Here is a 19,031-nt window from a genome sequence, read left to right on the forward strand (position 1 = left end):
TGCTTATGAATTGAAATGAGTCTGGTTAGTGTTTTTCTTAGTATTTTTCCTTCACGTCATTGACATGGTTAGTCTGTTAGTGTTGAAGCTAGTGCTAGGCCTTTGGTTGAGTAGGGTTAGGGTTTAGGCTTTAGCTATGATTTGAGTTTTGGTGGGAGTTTGGTAAGAGTCCCGTATCTCACACATATAGGATTGTGTGTTCATTCCTCAGTGAAACCAGTAAGGATAATTGGGTTTCAGACCTTTGGTGGAGATGGAGTTAGGATTAGGGTTTTTGCTGGAACTAGGGTTCGAGGAATTGTCGGTAAGTGTTCGAGCTAGGGTTACGGTTTTGGTCGAAGCTAGGGTTATAGTTATGGTTGGTATCCAGAACAGCACTTGTAACTCAAATGGTAAGATCCCTAAGTCAGAGCAGTACACAATTTTAGTTTAGGGTTTTGGTTGGAGTACTCAGATTAAGGTTTTGGTTAGAGCTTGAGTTAAGTTTTTCTAATTTACCGCCACTGATAGCTGAACTGGTATTCTCCCTGACATCTGCACACAGGGATCCCCTGTGGATACATTACAAATTCCAACATTAGGGGTTTGGTTAGACCTAGAGCTCAGGTTACTGCTGAAGTTGAACCTTAGCTCCAACCTAAATCCAACCCATGCTCCAACCAAATCCTAAACCCTACTCCAACAGCAACCCACTAACCATGGCGACGACATCAAGTCCTTAACCTTAGAATTTGCACTGGCTTGCCTGGGGATCAACCCACACACCTGTGTATGGAAGTCAGGTAGCTTACCATTCGAGCTAGCTATGATGGTGAATTCGCAAAAAGTTTTACCAGAGCTCCAACCAAAACCCTCACCCTAACCATAGCTCCACCACTAGGCCCCTAGAGTTTGTACAGGCTTTACTGGGGATCAAACCCAAAAGTCTGTGTCTGTATTTTACCAGCTGAGATATTGGTGATGTGCTAGCTCTTACTGGGAGTGAATGGGGCGTTTGGGGTGTTGCCTTAACCGCCAGAGCAAAATACAAGGATCAAACAAAACTTCTTCTGTCTCTAGTCAATCAGGGGGAGAATTATCAAAATCCAGTTCCCCCAACAAAAACTTTTTATAGTAAAAATAAATATCTTTACATTATATATTGTTCTTTAAATTGCATGACATTTATGATAATTTATTATTCCCCTAACTTCTAGTTCATGATTGTAAAACGGCCACAAGAGGGCAGTGATTATTTCTTTCAGACAATGTTGGTGGTCACCCACCCCTGATAAGCGTGTTTATATCTTTAAAATCATCCCTAATTGTTGTTGTGAGGCAACATATATAGACTTCAGCTTGTAGACCCACCAAAGAATTGTCTTTTTTTCAGATTTTCTTATCATTCGCTACGCTGTGTTTATCATTCACGCATTCAATAAGCAACCATATGTGACACATGTACAATATTTTTTATTCGGAGGCCACAGCTCTTGCATATTACAACTGTTGGCGTTCAGAAGGCAAAAAAATAAAGAATAAAAAAGCAAGAATGGATCTACCAGCTAAATGACACTGAAAACTGGAGAGAGGGAAAATAAAAAGTGTTTGGGAAGGGTTGGAACCCACGGGCATGCAGCGATGGCTCAGAATGCAATGTACAGCATTTTATATTTATATATATATTTATATCATATATACAAAACAACAGTGAGACCCAAACAGATGCCAGACATCTCATTCCACACAATTACACAACGAAGACAGACTTTTTCTTTTTTTGTTGTCATAAAGACAGAAAAAAACGAATTTCGCTCGATTCTCTGTAAAAGTGCAACTCAATTAAAATAGAACCTGTTTTCAAGACATCATTTTTTTCTGTTTGAATGCGGAAATAAAAATAGAATCTCCCGTGTTATCAAAACGGAGCGAGAACGGAGAGTATTGCATCTCTTGGAATCCCCTCGCGCTGAGATTGAAGGTCAAAACTTGTCGAGGTGACCTAGTAGGGGGAGAGGGCAGTGGGTAAAGAGGGGGGGGGGGCTTTTTGACAATCCTGAAGTGATTGACGTTTTTGCGCAAAAACGGACAAACAAAAAAAGCTCTGCACACAATCGTCACGACAACCTACCATGGGTGAGATGAGAGTACGACAAAGAAGCGCCATATACGTACGTAGTTTGCATTGGACGGGGACCGGGGGGGGATCGACACACACTATTTAATCTCACTCAAACAAATGCTTCTCCTATTGCTTAGTAACACATAAAATGATTTTTCCAAACGAATCGGTGCTATCTTTATTATGACACAGCGATTCTGACAATTACGAGAGGCCATTAGAGAAGTCCATCATACTTGCCCTCCCATATTACATCAGACAGTAATCTCACACTTGCTATACTCGCAGAGTCACAGCCATACAAAAACACTACTGTTCTCTCTCATGCATACAACTAACTCGTGATGAGGGGGACACATCGTGGATGGAGAGCTGGAGCTAGCTAAGCGTCTAGCGGCGTTATAAGTCTTCGGTACCGTCCGTAATCATGGTAAATGTGAACCCTCTACCAAATAAGACCGACGAACTGGCTGTGCTGGTGAAAAACATCAAAGCGCACAGGGAGTGCAGTTTCCTGTGTTTTACGGAAATGTGGCTCACGTTTAGCATCCCGGCCGCTAACGTGGAGCCACCCGGAACTACCCGGACCGGAACTATCCGGAGCTAACCAGCTTCAGCGCTGTTAGACAGAGACACGAAAGCCTGCGGGAAGCGGAGAGGAGGTGGACTCGCTAACACGAGGTGGTGTACCCCTGGGCACAAAGATATCCATCTGCCGCAGGGACGTCGAACTTTTGGACTAGCGTGTGACGTCATCCACTCTGCTGTGGCTAAACTTTAACAAAGCACCCCGAGGGAATCCTGTTAATCTGTTAATAAACAACAAAGGAGACTGCTGGAAGTGTGAATTTCCCTACGGAGATGAATAAAGTATCTATCTATCTATCTATCTATCTATCTATCTATCTATCTATCTATCTATCTATCTATCTATCTATCTATCTATCTATCTATCTATCTATCTATCTATCTATCTATCTATCTATCTATCTATCTATCTATCTATCTATCTATCTATCTATCTATCTATCTATCTATCTATCTATCTATCTATCTATCTATCTATCTATCTATCTATCTATCTATCTATCTATCTAACTATCTATCTATCTATCTATCTATCTATCTATCTAACTATCTAACTATCCATCTAACAATACTCTCATACCCACTGCTATAATCCGATATACACACGACTATACTCTTATACATACGACTATAATCTCTCACACATAGTACTATACTCTTTGACACTTAGTAGTGTAATCTCATATGCACGCTACTACACACTCTCACACATACTGCTACACTCTCATTAGAGGTAAGATCTTAAGCCCAAGTCTAAAGTATCAATTTTTTTTGTCGTTTTTGTATTATCCACCAGTCAGTTTTTTATTTCTTCTTTGTCTTATGGACGTTCTGCTGTTGTGGGTTGAGTGTACGCAGTGAAAGTTAGAGTTTTCTTAAGGCTCGGTCCCTCAAATCAAGTTATTTGGGCAGGTTCGGGCTTTAATACCAGTGGGCCCGGGTGAGGTAGGGCTTGGTTTTTCAGACCCACTCTTACATTTAACTCTTATGCACACACTATTATACTCACATATACGACAATATTCCAGTTTGACGATGAAATGAAAAACTTATGCACAGGGATCAGTGTACATCGCCAACGTTACCGAAGGTACCAAAGTCAAACAAAACTGAGAAGTGCGGTGATCATTACACTAGGTGTGAAAACCTTTTATAGTAATCGCAATTTTAATGGTGTGTAAGAAAGAAAAGTAATATGTGTGAGTTTAATAGAGTGTATGTGTGGGATGTTAGCAGTATGTGTGTGAGGGTGTAGTAGTACGTGTGTGAAAGCCTAGTAGTGTGGGTTTGAGAGTAGGGAAGAATGTGTGAGAGAGTACAGTAATGTTTGTACATGGTTATGACTGTGTCTCTATGAGAGTATAGTTGTGCATGTATGATGTTATACGTAAGCGCTCATGATGATTTAATTCTCAAACGGCCTCTCATCACCAATCAATGTTTTGTTTCCCTCAGTATAAGCACTACTTTTTTCTCATTATTATTACTATGAGTTTAAAGTTCCTTCATAGGCAATTTTCGAGCTGACAAAGAGGTCCTAGAGTGGCTATCTGAGTCGGTACATGCATCGGTTAACCAGGCTAAATTCAAAAGTGTGATTAAGAGGGCTAGGGTCGGGCATTTGTAGGACAGGGGGAGGGCATGGTTTCTAGTCGTCTTCTTCGTCCTCTTCGTCACTGTCCTTCATGGAGATGCCCTGCATGCCGCCTTCCCTCACCGAGGCCGTGGCTTCCTCCAGGGTGAGCCTGTTGCGGACTGTGTCGTACATCTTGCTGTTCAGCGTAGAGTCCAGCACCCCCTGCAGGCGGAAGTCTCGGTACTTTTTCTGTGGAGAGCAAATGTTTTTGATATATTTCAATTTTGTTTAAGGATCAGTTACTGAACACAGTCTTTTCAAAGATTTTAAATTATATCAGCTTCATTAAGGATTGTAATAAACAGTGCTGGTGCTACTGGATCTCAGTACTGCCTTTGATACAGTAGAAAAAACGTATTTTATTAACCTGGTTGGAATTGTTTGTACTGCTTTAAACTGGTTTTATTCCTACTTCAAATACCAACATTTCTTGGTAGGTATCTATGCATGTTCCTCCAGAGCTCATGAAGTTACTATAAATGCGAGGTTCCCCAAGGTTAAATTTTAGGCCCAGTACTTATTACTGTAATCTGTAAATGCTTCCCCTTGTGGATGTCATCTGGAGACACAGCATCAGTTTCCATATTTATGCAGACGATACCAAGCTGTACATTGCAGTGTCCCTCGATGACAGAAATCTAATAGATACTGTATTTATTTGTGTGTAATGAGAATTTTTACCTTAAAATAACTCAAAGTTTGGGCATATGTTATACACAAGGTTTTACCACATACAGTGCATCCGGAAAGTATTCACAGCGCTTCACTTTTTCCACATTTTGTTATGTTACAGCCTCATTCCAAATTGTGTTAATTTAATCTCTTATCTCAAAATTCTACAAAAAATACCCCATTATGACAATGTGAAAAAGTATTTTTTTTAACTTTTTTTGAATTTATTAAAAATAGAAAACTAAGAAATTTACACATTTATATAAGTATTCACAGCCTTTGCTTAATACTTTGTTGATCCACCTTTGGCAGCAAATACAGCCTCAAGTCTTTTTGAATATGATCCCACAAGTTTAGCACACCTATCTAGGCGGTTTTGCCCATTCTTCTTTGCAATAAGTCTCAAGCTCAATCAGGTTGGATGGGAGACGTTTTCAGATCTTTTTCAGATCTCTCCAGAGATGTTCGATCTGATTCAAGTCTGGACTCTGGCTGGGCCACTCCAGGACATTCACGGAGTGGTTCTGAAGCCAATCTTTTGAGATCTTGGCTGTGTGCTTTGGGTCGTTGTCCTGCTGAAAAATGAACCTTCGCCCCAGCCTGAGGACAAGAGCGCTCTGGAGCAGGTTTTCATCCAGGATATCTCTATATATTGCTGCATTCATTTTTCCTTCTATCCTGACTAGTCTGCCAGTTCATGCTGCTGAAAAACATCCCCACAGCATAATGCTGCCACCACCATGCTTTACTGTAGGGATGGTATTAGCCTGGTGATGAGCGGTGCCTGGTTTCCTCCAAACATGGCGCCTGGCATTCTTTGTCTCATCAGACCAGAGAATTTTGTTTCTCATGGTCTGAGAGTCATTCAGGTGCTTTTTGGCAAATTCCAGACGGGCTTCCATGTTCCTTTTACTAAGGAGTGGCTTTCGTCTGGCCACTCTACCATACAGGCCTGATTGGTGGATTGCTGCAGAGATGGTTGTCCTTCTGGAAGGCTCTCCTCTCTCCACAGAGGAACGCTGGAGCTTTGACCATCGGGTTCTTGGTCACCTCCCTGACTAAAGCCCTTCTTCCCCGATCGCTCAGTTTAGAAGGCCGGCCAGCTCTAGGAAGAGTCCTGGTGGTTCCAAATGTCTTCCATGTATGAATAATGGAGGCCACTGTGCTCATTGAGACCTTCAAAGCAGCAGAACATTTTCTGTATCTTTCCCCAGGTTTGTGCCTCAAGACAATCCTGTCTCGCAGGTCTACAGACAGTTCTTTTGACTTCATGCTTGGTGTTTGTGCTCTGACATGCACACTCAACTGTGGGACCTTATATAGACAGGTGTGTGCCTTTCCAAATCATGTCCAATCAACTGAATTTACTGCAGGTGGACTCCAATTAAGCTGTAGGAAGATCTCAAGGATGATCAGTGGAAAAAAGATGCACCTGAGCTCAATTTTGAGCTTCATGACAAAGGCTGTGAATACTTATGTAAATGTGATTTCTTAGTTTTCTATTTTTAATAAATTCAAAAAAAGTAAAAACAAACTTTTTCACATTGTCATAATGGAGTATTTTGTGAAGAATTTTAAGATAAGAGATTAAATTAATACAATTTGGAATGAGGCTGTAACATAACAAAATGTGGAAAAAGTGAAGCGCTGTGAATACTTTCCGGATGCACTGTATGTGCACTGATTGATCGGTCGGAAAAAAATCAGAGGGTGAAAGTGTGCATCTGAGTCAGATCAGGAGACCCTCTGCAACTGGAAACTATGAAAATTAGTACTATCTGTTTCATGTGTTAAATCAGGGTCCAGTCCCAAATGGACTGTCCCTCCCTTGTTCTTACCTTGGTGATCCTGATGAGGATCTTGAGCTGGTAGACGTGAAGCTGCTGGTCCATGCGCTCCGTCAGCCAAGTGCCCAGCAGGTTCATGGTGGCCGTGTACCATTGCTGCAAGACACACACGCGCCAAACTCTCCAGCAAGGACGTGAAAAAAACGCAAGAAGTCTTTGAATTTCCATTTCCAAAGCCATCCAGTCATTGGGTTGAGAGCAGTGTTTTTAAACTAAACGACAACGCCTGGAAACATTTATGTTAGCCTTCTAGAGGAGAAATGAGTCGATGTTTCTGCCAACATTATTCATAGACTGCATTTTAAAAGCAACATGGGAGGTTTGACAGTACTTTATTCAATTTGTACAACATTCTTACAATTGTACAACTTTTTCACCCACAAATCACATCCTTAATTTATACATCCGAAATGAACTGCAGTGGAATTTATCAAAAACGCTACACTCCTCTTTCCATATCATCCGCGTCAGTGTCAGTTATCTTTAATCCTCGAGGTAGGATAACAAGATAAATAAATGTGGTCTATTACCAAGGCAAAAAACAATGACAGCAACACAAAAAGACACGTCTGTGCTGCAATTTGGCACTATTCTCCAAAGTATGGCTCGATTCTAAAAACGAATCTTAAATTTGTCTCTGTAAAAGCCGCACCGAATTTTAAGCTACAACCTTAAACAGCCATAGAAATTAACTACTTCACATCCATTTCTTACATTTGATGTCCGGCGCACGCTTGGCATCAGCCATGTTAGAAAAATAGCAACAACGTCTTTGGCTGCAGACCGAACGCCGTTTTCAGCTGCGTCGTTTTCAGTTCTGTTCAGAATTTTGTTTGTCAAGTGTTTCCGGATCATGTGACCATTAAAGATGGTGATTACAAAAAGAGCACATATCTATTTCTGCGCCAAAAGAAAACACAAATGAGATCTGCATCATGTAAAATGTTAACCCTATGTTTCCAGACAACAACACGTGGAAATTGTTTTTTTGAGTTGCCATTTTTGGTTGCTACAGTACTGGACCAAATTACATTTTCTTGCTTTTGTTCATCGAGGATTAAAGGAAACACCAGCAACCTGACATTAATGCAGTTGATACAGAAGTGTAGCATTTTTTTTTAATTATTAGATAACTTGCACCTGTTCAATTTGGATGCAAAAATTGAGGAGGCGATCTCAAGTTGAAATATTCGGAGTATGTTGTAAATATTGAATAGAGTACTGTCAAACCTCCCGTTTTGCTGTTGTTATGGATTATATAAACAATGTTGGCAAAATTCCTCTTGAAGGGCATCATAAATGTTTCCTGATGTTACTGTATTTAAAGCACATGCGTTGTGAAAAAGAGAAGATGGCCATTTTCCTTGGTGCCGCCATAAAAAAATGAAGATTAGGCCTCATCATATATAGTCGAAGTTGCACAACAGTAGTCCCACAATTTACGATTGTGATAAAATACAACAGGAAGTCCTTACGACCAATTTTCACTTGAAGTTGAATGTCCTACCTCAAAACAAAAACAAGTTTTTTGTTTGTTTCGATCCAACAAACTGAAGTGGTTTCCAATCTTAGTGGATGATTGTTGTGGAGTTGATTATAATCGCTGCCAACTGCTGCAACAAGGAGCACTTGTCTCGCATTTTATTATGCGTCAACGTCTTCGTTTAGTGATTTAATGCTCCATAAAAAAGGGAAAAAAATGGCATCATGTTCTCATGGATGTGCTTATTTTGCGTTAGGCAACAAGTTTCTTTCTGTCGGTAGAACGATAGATACATTTTGATCCTTCTGATTTTATTGAGGGATGTTTTTCTACACGCTGAATAGCATACATTTTAACGAATATAAATTAAAAAAAAAATACACTTAAACCCATTGAAATCAACCTACTCGCATCAACATGGAGTTTTCTTTTTGTTATGTGAAATAGCAATGGCCTTGGTGGTAGGGCTCCCGACCCGAGACGAGGAGTTTGCTGGTCCGAGCCTCGGTCATACCTAAGATTTACAACATTGGTAGCCATTGCCTCCTAGCTTGACGCTTGGCATTAGGAGTTGGAATTGGGGGGGGTTTGGTCACCTAATAACTGCAACACCTCAGTTGAGTTGGGCGAGGGATTCATTAAGAAATGTCTCAGTTGACATCCTTAATCTTGGGGGTTATTTTAAAATTATTCATTTCAAGTGGTTGATTCATTTTCCAAATGCTGAAGATGGAAGCGAAACGAAAAAGAAAATCCTGCGAAACAACCGGGCGAGGAATATTGGTTAGTTGAAGACGCAGTCTTAAGAGTTCGCGGCTAAGGTGATTTCAAAGGTATTCCCAAACAGATTTTTTTTCTTCACCTAGGCACAGAATGTGTCATGTTCCTCTTCACATTTATGCAAATATGATGCAAAATATTCTTTGCGCGCGAAATTTAGTGTGTTCCCCGTTTACGGCCATACCACCCTGAGAAGGCCTGAAGCTAAACAGGTTTGGGTCTGGTTAGTACTTGAATAAGGTACGGCCTAGAAATTCCAGGTGCTGCAAAATGGGCATTTGCTGCGACAGTAATGACTGCGAGAGTGGTTTTCCGTTTGTCCGACTTGCTACCCGTTAGCGTCAGGGCAGCCTCTATTTGTTGTTGGTTCCCGGTTAGCCTGAATGTTCACTGTGTATTTTTTGGTCAGCCAGCCTTGTGTTTTTCCGCCAAGGCTGCAGCTGCCTTTCGTTGATCAGGCCCGTGTGAGTTTTTTTTGGGCCAGTTAGCTGCTTTTTCCTCCCACGTCCTTTGTTGTACAATTACTGCATCCACCTGCGACTCAACGCCTAGACATTCTCTACAAAACAACCAAAACTTGGCTTTAACAATCGTAACCTCTTCGACTAATTAACACGTAAAACAAAATGGCTACTGGCTTGCTAGGGTGATGGTCCTCCTCCAATGAAGTCACAGCTCAGGATGATAAAGACAAAACATACTGTCTTCTGAATCATTATCAAATAAATAAAATATACCGATAAAATATATACAGTAGTCCCTTGATGTATCTCTGTTTACTCATCACAGTTTCGCTACTCCGTGGCTTTTCATTGTGTATTTTGTTCTGCATTCTGATTGGCTAAATAGAGTAAGATGCTTTTTATCGCCAAACAAGGTTGGACTCCAAAACTGACTTCCTGGGACCTTTACAAAAATGATAATGGAAAAATATAAGGTTTCTATATGACAGAACCAGAAGCATAAATGCAGTTTTCCATAACGTCCCCATAGCAGTGGCAAAGTATCACATAAAGGAAAGTGGATCGGGTCCTTAATCCATTAAGTTATACGATAAAACAAGATTAGTTTCAAAATCAGGAATTGGCAGTACTTGTAAAAAACATGTTTATAAAGTACAGTACTTTTTGTCAAACAAATACTTGAGCCTGTAAATTTGGTTTGTTCTTCAGGAGTAAACAAATAATTGAGTAATTAAATAAACAAATAAAGAGTTACCGAACGCCTGCAGAAACAAAAGATAACGTAATTACCTCATAGATTTTGCGCAAAAAACACTATTTCCACACATTTTTCAAGAGTTTGGGAATACCTTAAAATGTCAGATAAAAAGCAGGAATGAGAGTGAGTAAACACGGAGCTTCTCTCTGCTCGCACTCACAACAGGTCGACAACTTCGAAATCTCTCGAGGGAAAAAGGCCAGTCGGTCACTGGTCATTTTGCTAAGGCGGAAGGATGGAGGGGTTTCGGACTGAAAGGGGTGCGTGGGGGTTCGTGGGGTTGCGTGTTCCGGGTTTATGCGGATGCTTGTCCACCTGACATTCGATTGGAGCGTGCAGTGCATGCAGGCCTGGCGTGTGCAGGGAGAGGCCGCTCTATGCTAGGTGTGCAAAAGAAATGAGCCACAAGTCTGAGGAAGAGGGTCATGCTAGAAGATGTACACAGGAAGATTATTTGAATCCAAAAAGAACATGCCGACCAACAAAATGTGAGAAAACAACGCAACGGTCCGGATAAGTGCCACTTTTTTTTCACTCCTCGGCCGTATTGACGGGACGCCGAGATCCATTTTTACAGCAGTTCCGGTTTTTGGGTGCTAAAATACTCAAGCTTAGGGTATCAAACGTCTTTATCAATATTGTGCAAATAAAGTTTTTGGGGGCATTTTTATGTTACAGACAGTAATGACAATCATGACGACAAATACCAAAGTAGTCACGGCGACGTTTAGAGTTGCTGCGACGACAATTGAAGTTTAGTTTCATCTGATGATGACGCTCTCAACTCTTACGATTTCGAGTATTTGTAAGATTTAATATGGATGTCAACGCTGTTGAACTTAAGCTTAAAGGAAAGTGGATGCACCTTGCACTTCACTTTTACCATATTACCGTATTTCCCGGACTATAAGCCGCACTCAAAACCCCTAAGTTGGACGTAAATGTGAACACGTGCCTTATAATCCAGTGATCCTTATCCACAGAAAAAATCAATGTATTTGTGCGACTTTTGTTCAGTTGATACTGACTACAACTGCATAACCATGGAAGCAAAGGGGATCGAAACCCGTTAGATACGGTAAGAATTCTGAATCCTGAACACCAGGCCCACATACGACATAGGACAAGGCTTATCTCATTATTATACTATTTTTAGTCATGGCATCAGATAACGAAATATGAGAAAACAGAAAGTAAAAACAAAAATCGGTATTAAATTTTGCTTAGCTTCATGTAAGCATTGTAAGTGACAAACACTGAATGCGTGCAGGCATGCGTTTATGTATATAATTAATGGCTACTAAATTACTTCCCACAATGCCTTTCCATTCATTCACTTCAGATTCTTGTGCACTCCGTAAGGCTTTGGGAGTCAGCTATACAATACTGTATTTCAGTGAACCCCAAACTTTTCCGTACCATGGACCAGTTTAATGTCTGCCCAATAATACCATCAAAGTGTGATACCGTGACTGAAAATAGGGTGATGCTGAGATAAAACCGAATGCCTTTTCCTATGTTCTCTGCATTCCAAGTGGTCTTGTGGATGAGAATAACAGAGTAAGAGTCCTGGCTCCTTGGCTTTGTAGCGTATTATGAACTGACCGATAACGGATAATGGATAATTAATAAAGAAAATAGAACAATAACCCTTAAAAAATCCCTCCCCCCATTGCTGATAATTGTTATCCGGAGATGGAATAAGAGCTTGCTCTGTCCACTCCACGCATCGGCCCGGTATTGCAGTACCTCCGGGAACGGTGCATTCGCAATGATCGCAGCAAGGCATTGAGGCTAGGACCTTAGCTCGGGCTTTTGGCCGAGAGTAAGTGTCTCGGTTCCTTGGCTTTGTAGCGTTTTATGAACTGACCGATAACGGATAATGGATAATTATTAAAGAAAATAGAACAATAACCTTTAAAAAATCCCCTCCCTCTTCAGTGTATTAAGACACTACTCATACCTGTCAAACTATACGTTTTTGTCGCAAAAACGCAAATTTGTCATTCATGTGTACCATCTGGTATACACCGACTATCACGAAACGGCAAATCAATCAAGTCAAATGAGTTTGAGTTGTGAAGTGAAAGGAAGTCCGTCTCTTTTTAGAGAACCGGCTTTTTCGGTTCAACTCATTAAAGAGAGCCGGCTCTCAAACGGCTCACTTGCTTTGATGCATTATATTACAAATTATTATGTTGTATAAAGAAGTTAAGAAAAAAAGGAGAAAATGAAAAAGGACAGGTTTGTGGCTATCCCTTTAATCAGTATATTACAAACAATAATTTCATGCAGAAAATAAATTAATAATTTGAATAAGAAAATGTATTAATCTACTTAATCATATTAGCATTTATTTTTTCCTTCCACAGTGAATGTCCAAGCCACTTAATTTTTGAATTTTGAACTTTCTTGTCTTATTCTATGTAAAACAAAGAATATAGCGGCAGAGATCAACCCAATCTCAATTTTGGGCAGAAAAGACCGAATGGATCAAATTATTGTTGATATTCAAAATACAGGTGGGGCTGAATATAATGTAAACACTTTTTAAAAAAAATAATTGTCAGCCAAGCCACCAAAGCAAACACTTAGTCAAAACATTATCAATTTCCATTGCCTTTTTTTAATCGTCCGGTTTGGAAATTTTACGAGTGATGTCAAATGCATAATTTTACATACCGGGATAAACATTTGTGAATTAGAAGAGCCTTTCTCAATAACTTTAAGGTACAGTGTGTATTATTTGAACACTATAGTCCGCTGAATTGTGTAGTGTCACTGAAAATGAGTGCAAAAAAGCACAAAGAAGAATACAAACTACAGAGACTTAAAGTGACTTTTCTTTTTTGGCCCACCATTCTTGAACTCTTAGTTACCAGTAGCAGCAAGATGGCGGGCAATTATATCGGCACCCTTAATGAGAGGCTCATGTTATGTAGAATGAATGCTATTTTCTCGACCTGTAAGCATATATTTTGCTTATTATCTAGTTCTTTCAGTATTGTTTATTTTTAAGAATCCTTTCTTTTGCATCAGGAGGCGCTAGACAATACATAATGTCCCTTGAGTCTTGTACATTTTAGGTTACTTCATTTAGACATACTTACTACAGTAAGTATTATTAGGCTTGAATAATTTGCCCAGTCTTTTTGAGCTTTTTGGATACCTGTAACAAAAGATGGCGGACAATTATGTCAGCTCCCTTTAGGTGAGGAGATGTTATGTAAAACAAGGGCTGATTTCTCAAACGACTAGTATTATTATAAAAAATGCCCATTTTTTCTTGTTATTTTTAAATGAATGAAGTCTATCTTTCACTCCTAAATAATACACACTGTCCATTTTGTTTTTTACCTTCTAAGTGACTTCATTTTGACCTCCTTACTAAATATTATTAGGCTTGATTACTTCATTATATTCTATTATATTTCCAACTTTTTGGGCTGATCATCTACTGTATGTCGAAAAGTGAAGCACAGCCAAAATCGGAGATATTGAGCACCTTGAAAGCAATCACCCAAGCTTTCCTACGGAAACAGTGTTTTGATAACATTAAAACCGCAAAAAGTCAACAAGATACAATCGGAAAAAAAAAGGTTGGAACTGCTGTAAAAAAGCATGAGAAAATCTAGATTTACATCCCGTGAACAAAGCTTGTTTTGAATTCAGAGGAAGAGGCAGCAGGAATGGTGTTAATAAGAGACCAAAAGTTTTGAAATAAGAGAGATCGAATAGAGGCAGCACCACATCCAAGGATGGCATGCATGCAAAACTTGACGGATGGTAAAAGCATTCGGATGGAGGGGCAATTCTGCCACATGGGGAAATTGAAGTATAAGTAGATAAATGCCAATAAATATATGCCATATAAATAAACACATAAATAAACCATATAACGCTTAAATATATGACATAAATGCAATGTATTCATATATTTACGCATTGTGTCATTTATTTTTTCAATTATATACAGACGCTCCCCTACTTTTCGGGATGTCGAAAAATATTCGGACGTTGCTGTCAGTTACATTTTGTATTGTGTGCACTTTAAACGAGTAGAGGACATTGCTGCAGTGCTTCTTTACGGCGTGAGAGGTCACCCAGCATCCGCCCCCAAGAAGAAATCCGGCTTCTACTTCCTGGTTTGTGTGTATACACACTGCACTGTATCTCTAGCATGCTAAGAACTTTTCATTGTTTAATATTTTGTGCATTCATTGGATGTGGTTGGTGTAAACCTTATAGAAGAGGCGAGCCGTTTCTTTTGAAGTAAGAGTGGAATAAGAAAGCTTGATGCGGTTGAGAAAATGGTTGGATCGTTTTTTTTTTTCATCCACTTTTTCCCGCGGAGGAAGAAGTCACCTAACTCTTCTAAAAGTACGTTAAACTTAACTTTATTTATCTTTATCTTTATAGTCAAGTCAAGTCATGTTTATTTATATAGCTCCTAATCACAAGGAGTCTCAAAGGGCTTCACAGACCACAGAATGTCAACGCCTAATGTGTAGCTTTGTTTTATTTTAATTATTTATTTATTTTATTTTATTTAGTTTTGTTTTTTGTAGCTTTATCATTCATCCTGCTTTGTAATGTTATAGAGCATATTATTTTATTAATTATTATTTGTTGATTTGGAGTGAAGCACATTTGAAATACTCTCACACATGTATAAAGAGACTCTTACAGGCACAGTTATACCCGTTCACAAACACTACTATTCCCTTAATGCATATTACTAGAGTCTCGTACACAGTACTTTACCCCCCCCCCCCCTGTTAGTTTGATGAGCATGTTGTTTATGCTAAAGTTATCTGAATAACTCTTAATATGTAACGTGGTTACAGGCATAGTCAACGTGTCTAAGATATGCACGTATGTGTAACATCAGTACACCGGACACTTATCCAGCTCGTACACTTATTCAGCCTGTTGTTCTCCTTTTTTCAAATTGTATTTTAAATTATCTTTCAAGATGACATGTATGTTTTTGGTGTTAGATTTTATCAAATACATTTCCCCCAAAATTCGACTTATATTCAAAGTGCAACCAATTTTTGTTTTTTCCTTCTTAATATACATTTTGGGCTGGTGCAACTTATAGTCCGGAGCAACCTATAGTCTGAAAAATACGAAAATCAGTTCAGCTCATCTCATCTCTGCCACGACACTGAAGCCTGTAGTTTAGACTGTTTCTCAACAAAACACTGCCAGACAGATGGATTAAACGGGCTGGGCTGAATGTTCACAATCTCATGTACTGGCTACTCAGATCTCCAGATCTCAAACCATGTGATTTCTTTTTGTGGGGATTTGTGTAAGGATTAGCCTTTGTGTCCCTATTCCATAAGATATGGATGCACGAAAAACAGAAACTTATAACCATTGACGATACAATGCTGTGACACGTTTGGCAAGAATTTCGGTTTCCTGTGACCAATGGTGTTCACATTGAAAATATTTTTAAAAATTGAGATTACAAGTGTTCTGAAACTACCAAATGTGTTTTATATATCCTTAATAGTTTCCAAGATATTTAATGTAAAAATGTACTCAAGACTTTTGGAGCACCCTGTATTAAGGGGTTATATGATTAATATATGTTCATTTATATACATGGCATATATTTGTAGGTATTTATTTATACATTGTTTTGCTACATAAGGCAGGATCGTTCCTCCATGCATTCGTGTGAAAAGCCAAGCTTAAACAAAAACAAAACACCCGAAGTCACTTCAAAAACGTGACGGCACCGACTTGAGAAGAAGTCACCAGAGAAAAAAAAAACACGGAGGAAGTGAGGACACGGACAAAGGGGAGGAGCCCCGAGTGGGTTTTCCTCTCACACAATAGCGAAGTCACTCAACAGAAAAACAAAATGTACATCAAATCTAACACAAACAAAACCAGATTGCACAGGCACGTGGCGGGCGCCCGCACAAAAGGTCTGCGTGTCAACCCAACTCACTTCCTTACAGGACGCATGTCTCTATGAGAGGCCGCTTCAGAAATCAATCATACTTGCTCTCACATTTGAAATACTCTCACACATGTATAAAGAGACTCTTACAGGCACAGTTATACCCGTTCACAAACACTACTATTCCCTTAATGCATATTACTAGAGTCTCGTACACAGTACTTTACCCTCTCACTGTTACTACTACACTCTCACAAATACACACTACTATTCTCTCATATTCACACTACCATACTCTCTTACACATACTACTAAACTGTCATACACACACTACTATGTTATCACACATATATTACTGTACTATCACATGTACTACCATACTCTTTCACACCTAATACTATAGTGAACAACTATAGTTTAAAGTCCAACGAATACACACAGATTAATGCGAATCGCCATCGTTACCAAGTGTGCACACCAACACTGAGTGGCGAGGTGATCATTATACTAGGTTCGAAAAACTATTATCGTGAGAGGAAATCTAATAGTCCGTGAGAAAAAATATTAGTGTGCGTGAGAGAGTATAATAGTGTTTGTGAAATTCTATAGTAGTGTGTGTGTTGGAATACAGATGTATTTGAGTAAGAGTATAGTAGTATGTGTGAAAACCACAGTGGTGTGTGTATGAGATTATAAAAGTATGTGTGAAAGAGTATATTAGTGTGTATGAGAGTATAATAGTAAGTGTGAGAGAGTATAGTAGTGTTTGTGCATGGGTATGGTTTTGTCTGTGTGAGAGTATAGTTGCACATGTTTGAGAGTATGATGCTATATGTGAGAGCAGTTTAATTCTCAAACGGCCTCTCATACATCTCCACACATCACATTGACACACAAACACACACACTCACACACACATACATGTGAAAAATACGGCGTTACGTGTCGCTGAAACCACACATGGAGGACACATCACTTTCAATGTATCCCGGAAGGATTATGATTGCCTAAGACAGTGCTCTCTTTTTACTCTCTATGTGCTACGTGTAATTTACTAAGCATGCAGAGAGCACTGCTTCATATAATCCTTTTTGTCTCTCTTTTTTTTGGGGGTGGGGGGAGTTGCTATGTAAGCGTATTGCATCCACCTGAAAAATAAAAAACGATCCTGATTTCTAATTAATATTTTAAGTGATTTTTGTTCTTTTTAAATAATACCTTTTTAATCGTTTTTCTAGTTTCTGAATCTTGTTGTCATGTCCAGCATGGTCGCCGTGGCGACCGGCTGGCCCCGCCCCTTTTGCACCGGCTGTAGCAGATTTTCTAATTTGCGTGTGTGCTTCTTTAGGGCGGGTTGGGGATTGCCGGTTGCGGGTTCATTGCATTACTTTGCATTATTCTGTTCTGTTTGACTTGAGGAAACCTGTACTTGCCCGTTCGGAGTAAAAGCCTGTTTTGTGAGTATTCCTAGTCTGAGTCCCTGTTTGCCTGTAAGCCTGTTTTTTGTTTTTGTCCCTGAGTGTTGGATGACTTTTATTTCCTTAATAAAAGTAACTGATAGTTAACGCGAATGCCTCCGATCTGGTCCGGTCTCGTGATACTTTTTTTAAATTTTCTTCAGATTTTTTTTTCTTTTTGGGTTTGTTCCCATTTGAGAAAAAACAACATCCATCCATTATCTGCACCACTTATCTTTACTAGGGTAGAGGGGGTGCCATCCGAGTTATCTTCAGGCAGTGGGCAAGGACACCCTGAACTGGTTGCCAGGTCACCAAGAGACAGACAACTCACTTGCCCATTCACACCTAGTGACAATTTAGACAGGCCAATCAATCTCACATGCATGTTTTCTGGAATCTGCGGGGAGAAACCAGAGTGCCCGGAGGAAACCTACCGCACAAGAAAGCTGAACCCATGACCTCAGAACTGTGCCGAAGACACGCTAAACACTCAACTATCGTGCTGCTGACAAAACAATGCAGTGCATTAGACCAGAAATGAGTAACCACCAGGGTCGTTTAGTAACGGTCGCAAATTAAGAAATATAAGTTCAGTTTCTACCTTATTTTAGAAAAAAAGTAACCTTGTTTTTTGTTAATACCATACCGAACACACTTTTTTTACCCACAAAAAAAGTCAAAGTTTGGGTCTGAATTTTACAAAAGGTTTTGCAGTAAATTACTGTATTTGAGAAATGATTCATGAGCAGAGCGGATTTTGTGTTTTTCTTTGTTTCGGGAAATATATTGTATTGACGGAAAATATTATCCGAAAAAAACTAGAAAACAAATATTATTCCAAAGCAACAAAAACAAAATTTACATTTTTTTCTCTGTGTTTTGCAACAGGGAAAACCATTCTCAACTACAAAATTCTGAAAACAAGGGAAAAAAAATTCAAAGAACCAACCATAAATAAATAGGCGAAAAGTAGAATAATCAATTAGTTTGAAAAAAAAATTAACAAAAAAAGAAACAACACATTAAAAAAAATTGTAACAATGTCAAAGAACAGGAGAAACAATTCTCAAAAACAGAAAACAAAATCCTTCAAAACTAAATAAACTCAATAGAACAAACCATGAATAAATACTGTATTTTCCGGACTATAGTGGGCACCTAAAAAACAAAAATGTGCCAAAAATTTTAAAAGCGTGCCTCATAATTCAGTGTGTCTTATAGATAAATATATTGAAAATCAGCATACCTGGAAAAAAACCCTTTTACAAATGCCTTTTATGAATGGATCAAATTGATTCATAGTGTAACCAGATTTCATGATAT

The 19,031-nt window shown here is 39.2% G+C and overlaps 1 protein-coding gene and 1 pseudogene across 9 annotated transcripts in view; one reads left to right on the forward strand and one right to left on the reverse strand.

Moving 5' to 3' along the window:
* Positions 1-1,432: 1,432 nt before the first annotated feature.
* cadpsb (Ca2+-dependent activator protein for secretion b) overlaps positions 1,433-19,031 on the reverse strand; it is a 156,156-nt gene continuing 138,557 nt past the window's right edge. For all 9 annotated transcript variants that reach the window (XM_088338162.1, XM_088338164.1, XM_088338158.1 and 6 more), the window contains 2 exons: positions 6,836-6,940; positions 1,433-4,514 (listed from right to left, as the gene is read on the reverse strand). In XM_088338162.1, coding sequence (XP_088194288.1) covers positions 4,338-4,514; positions 6,836-6,940 — 282 coding nt within the window. In that variant the 3' untranslated portion in view covers positions 1,433-4,337. The remainder of the gene's footprint in view (positions 4,515-6,835; positions 6,941-19,031) is intronic.
* LOC148364095 (U2 spliceosomal RNA) lies at positions 11,988-12,099 on the forward strand (annotated as a pseudogene).

The sequence above is a fragment of the Urocampus carinirostris genome, chromosome 6 (genome assembly GCF_059441175.1).
Source record: "Urocampus carinirostris isolate Australia breed hairy pipefish chromosome 6, RoL_Ucar_1.0, whole genome shotgun sequence".
NCBI classification, from domain to species: Eukaryota; Metazoa; Chordata; class Actinopteri; order Syngnathiformes; family Syngnathidae; genus Urocampus; species Urocampus carinirostris.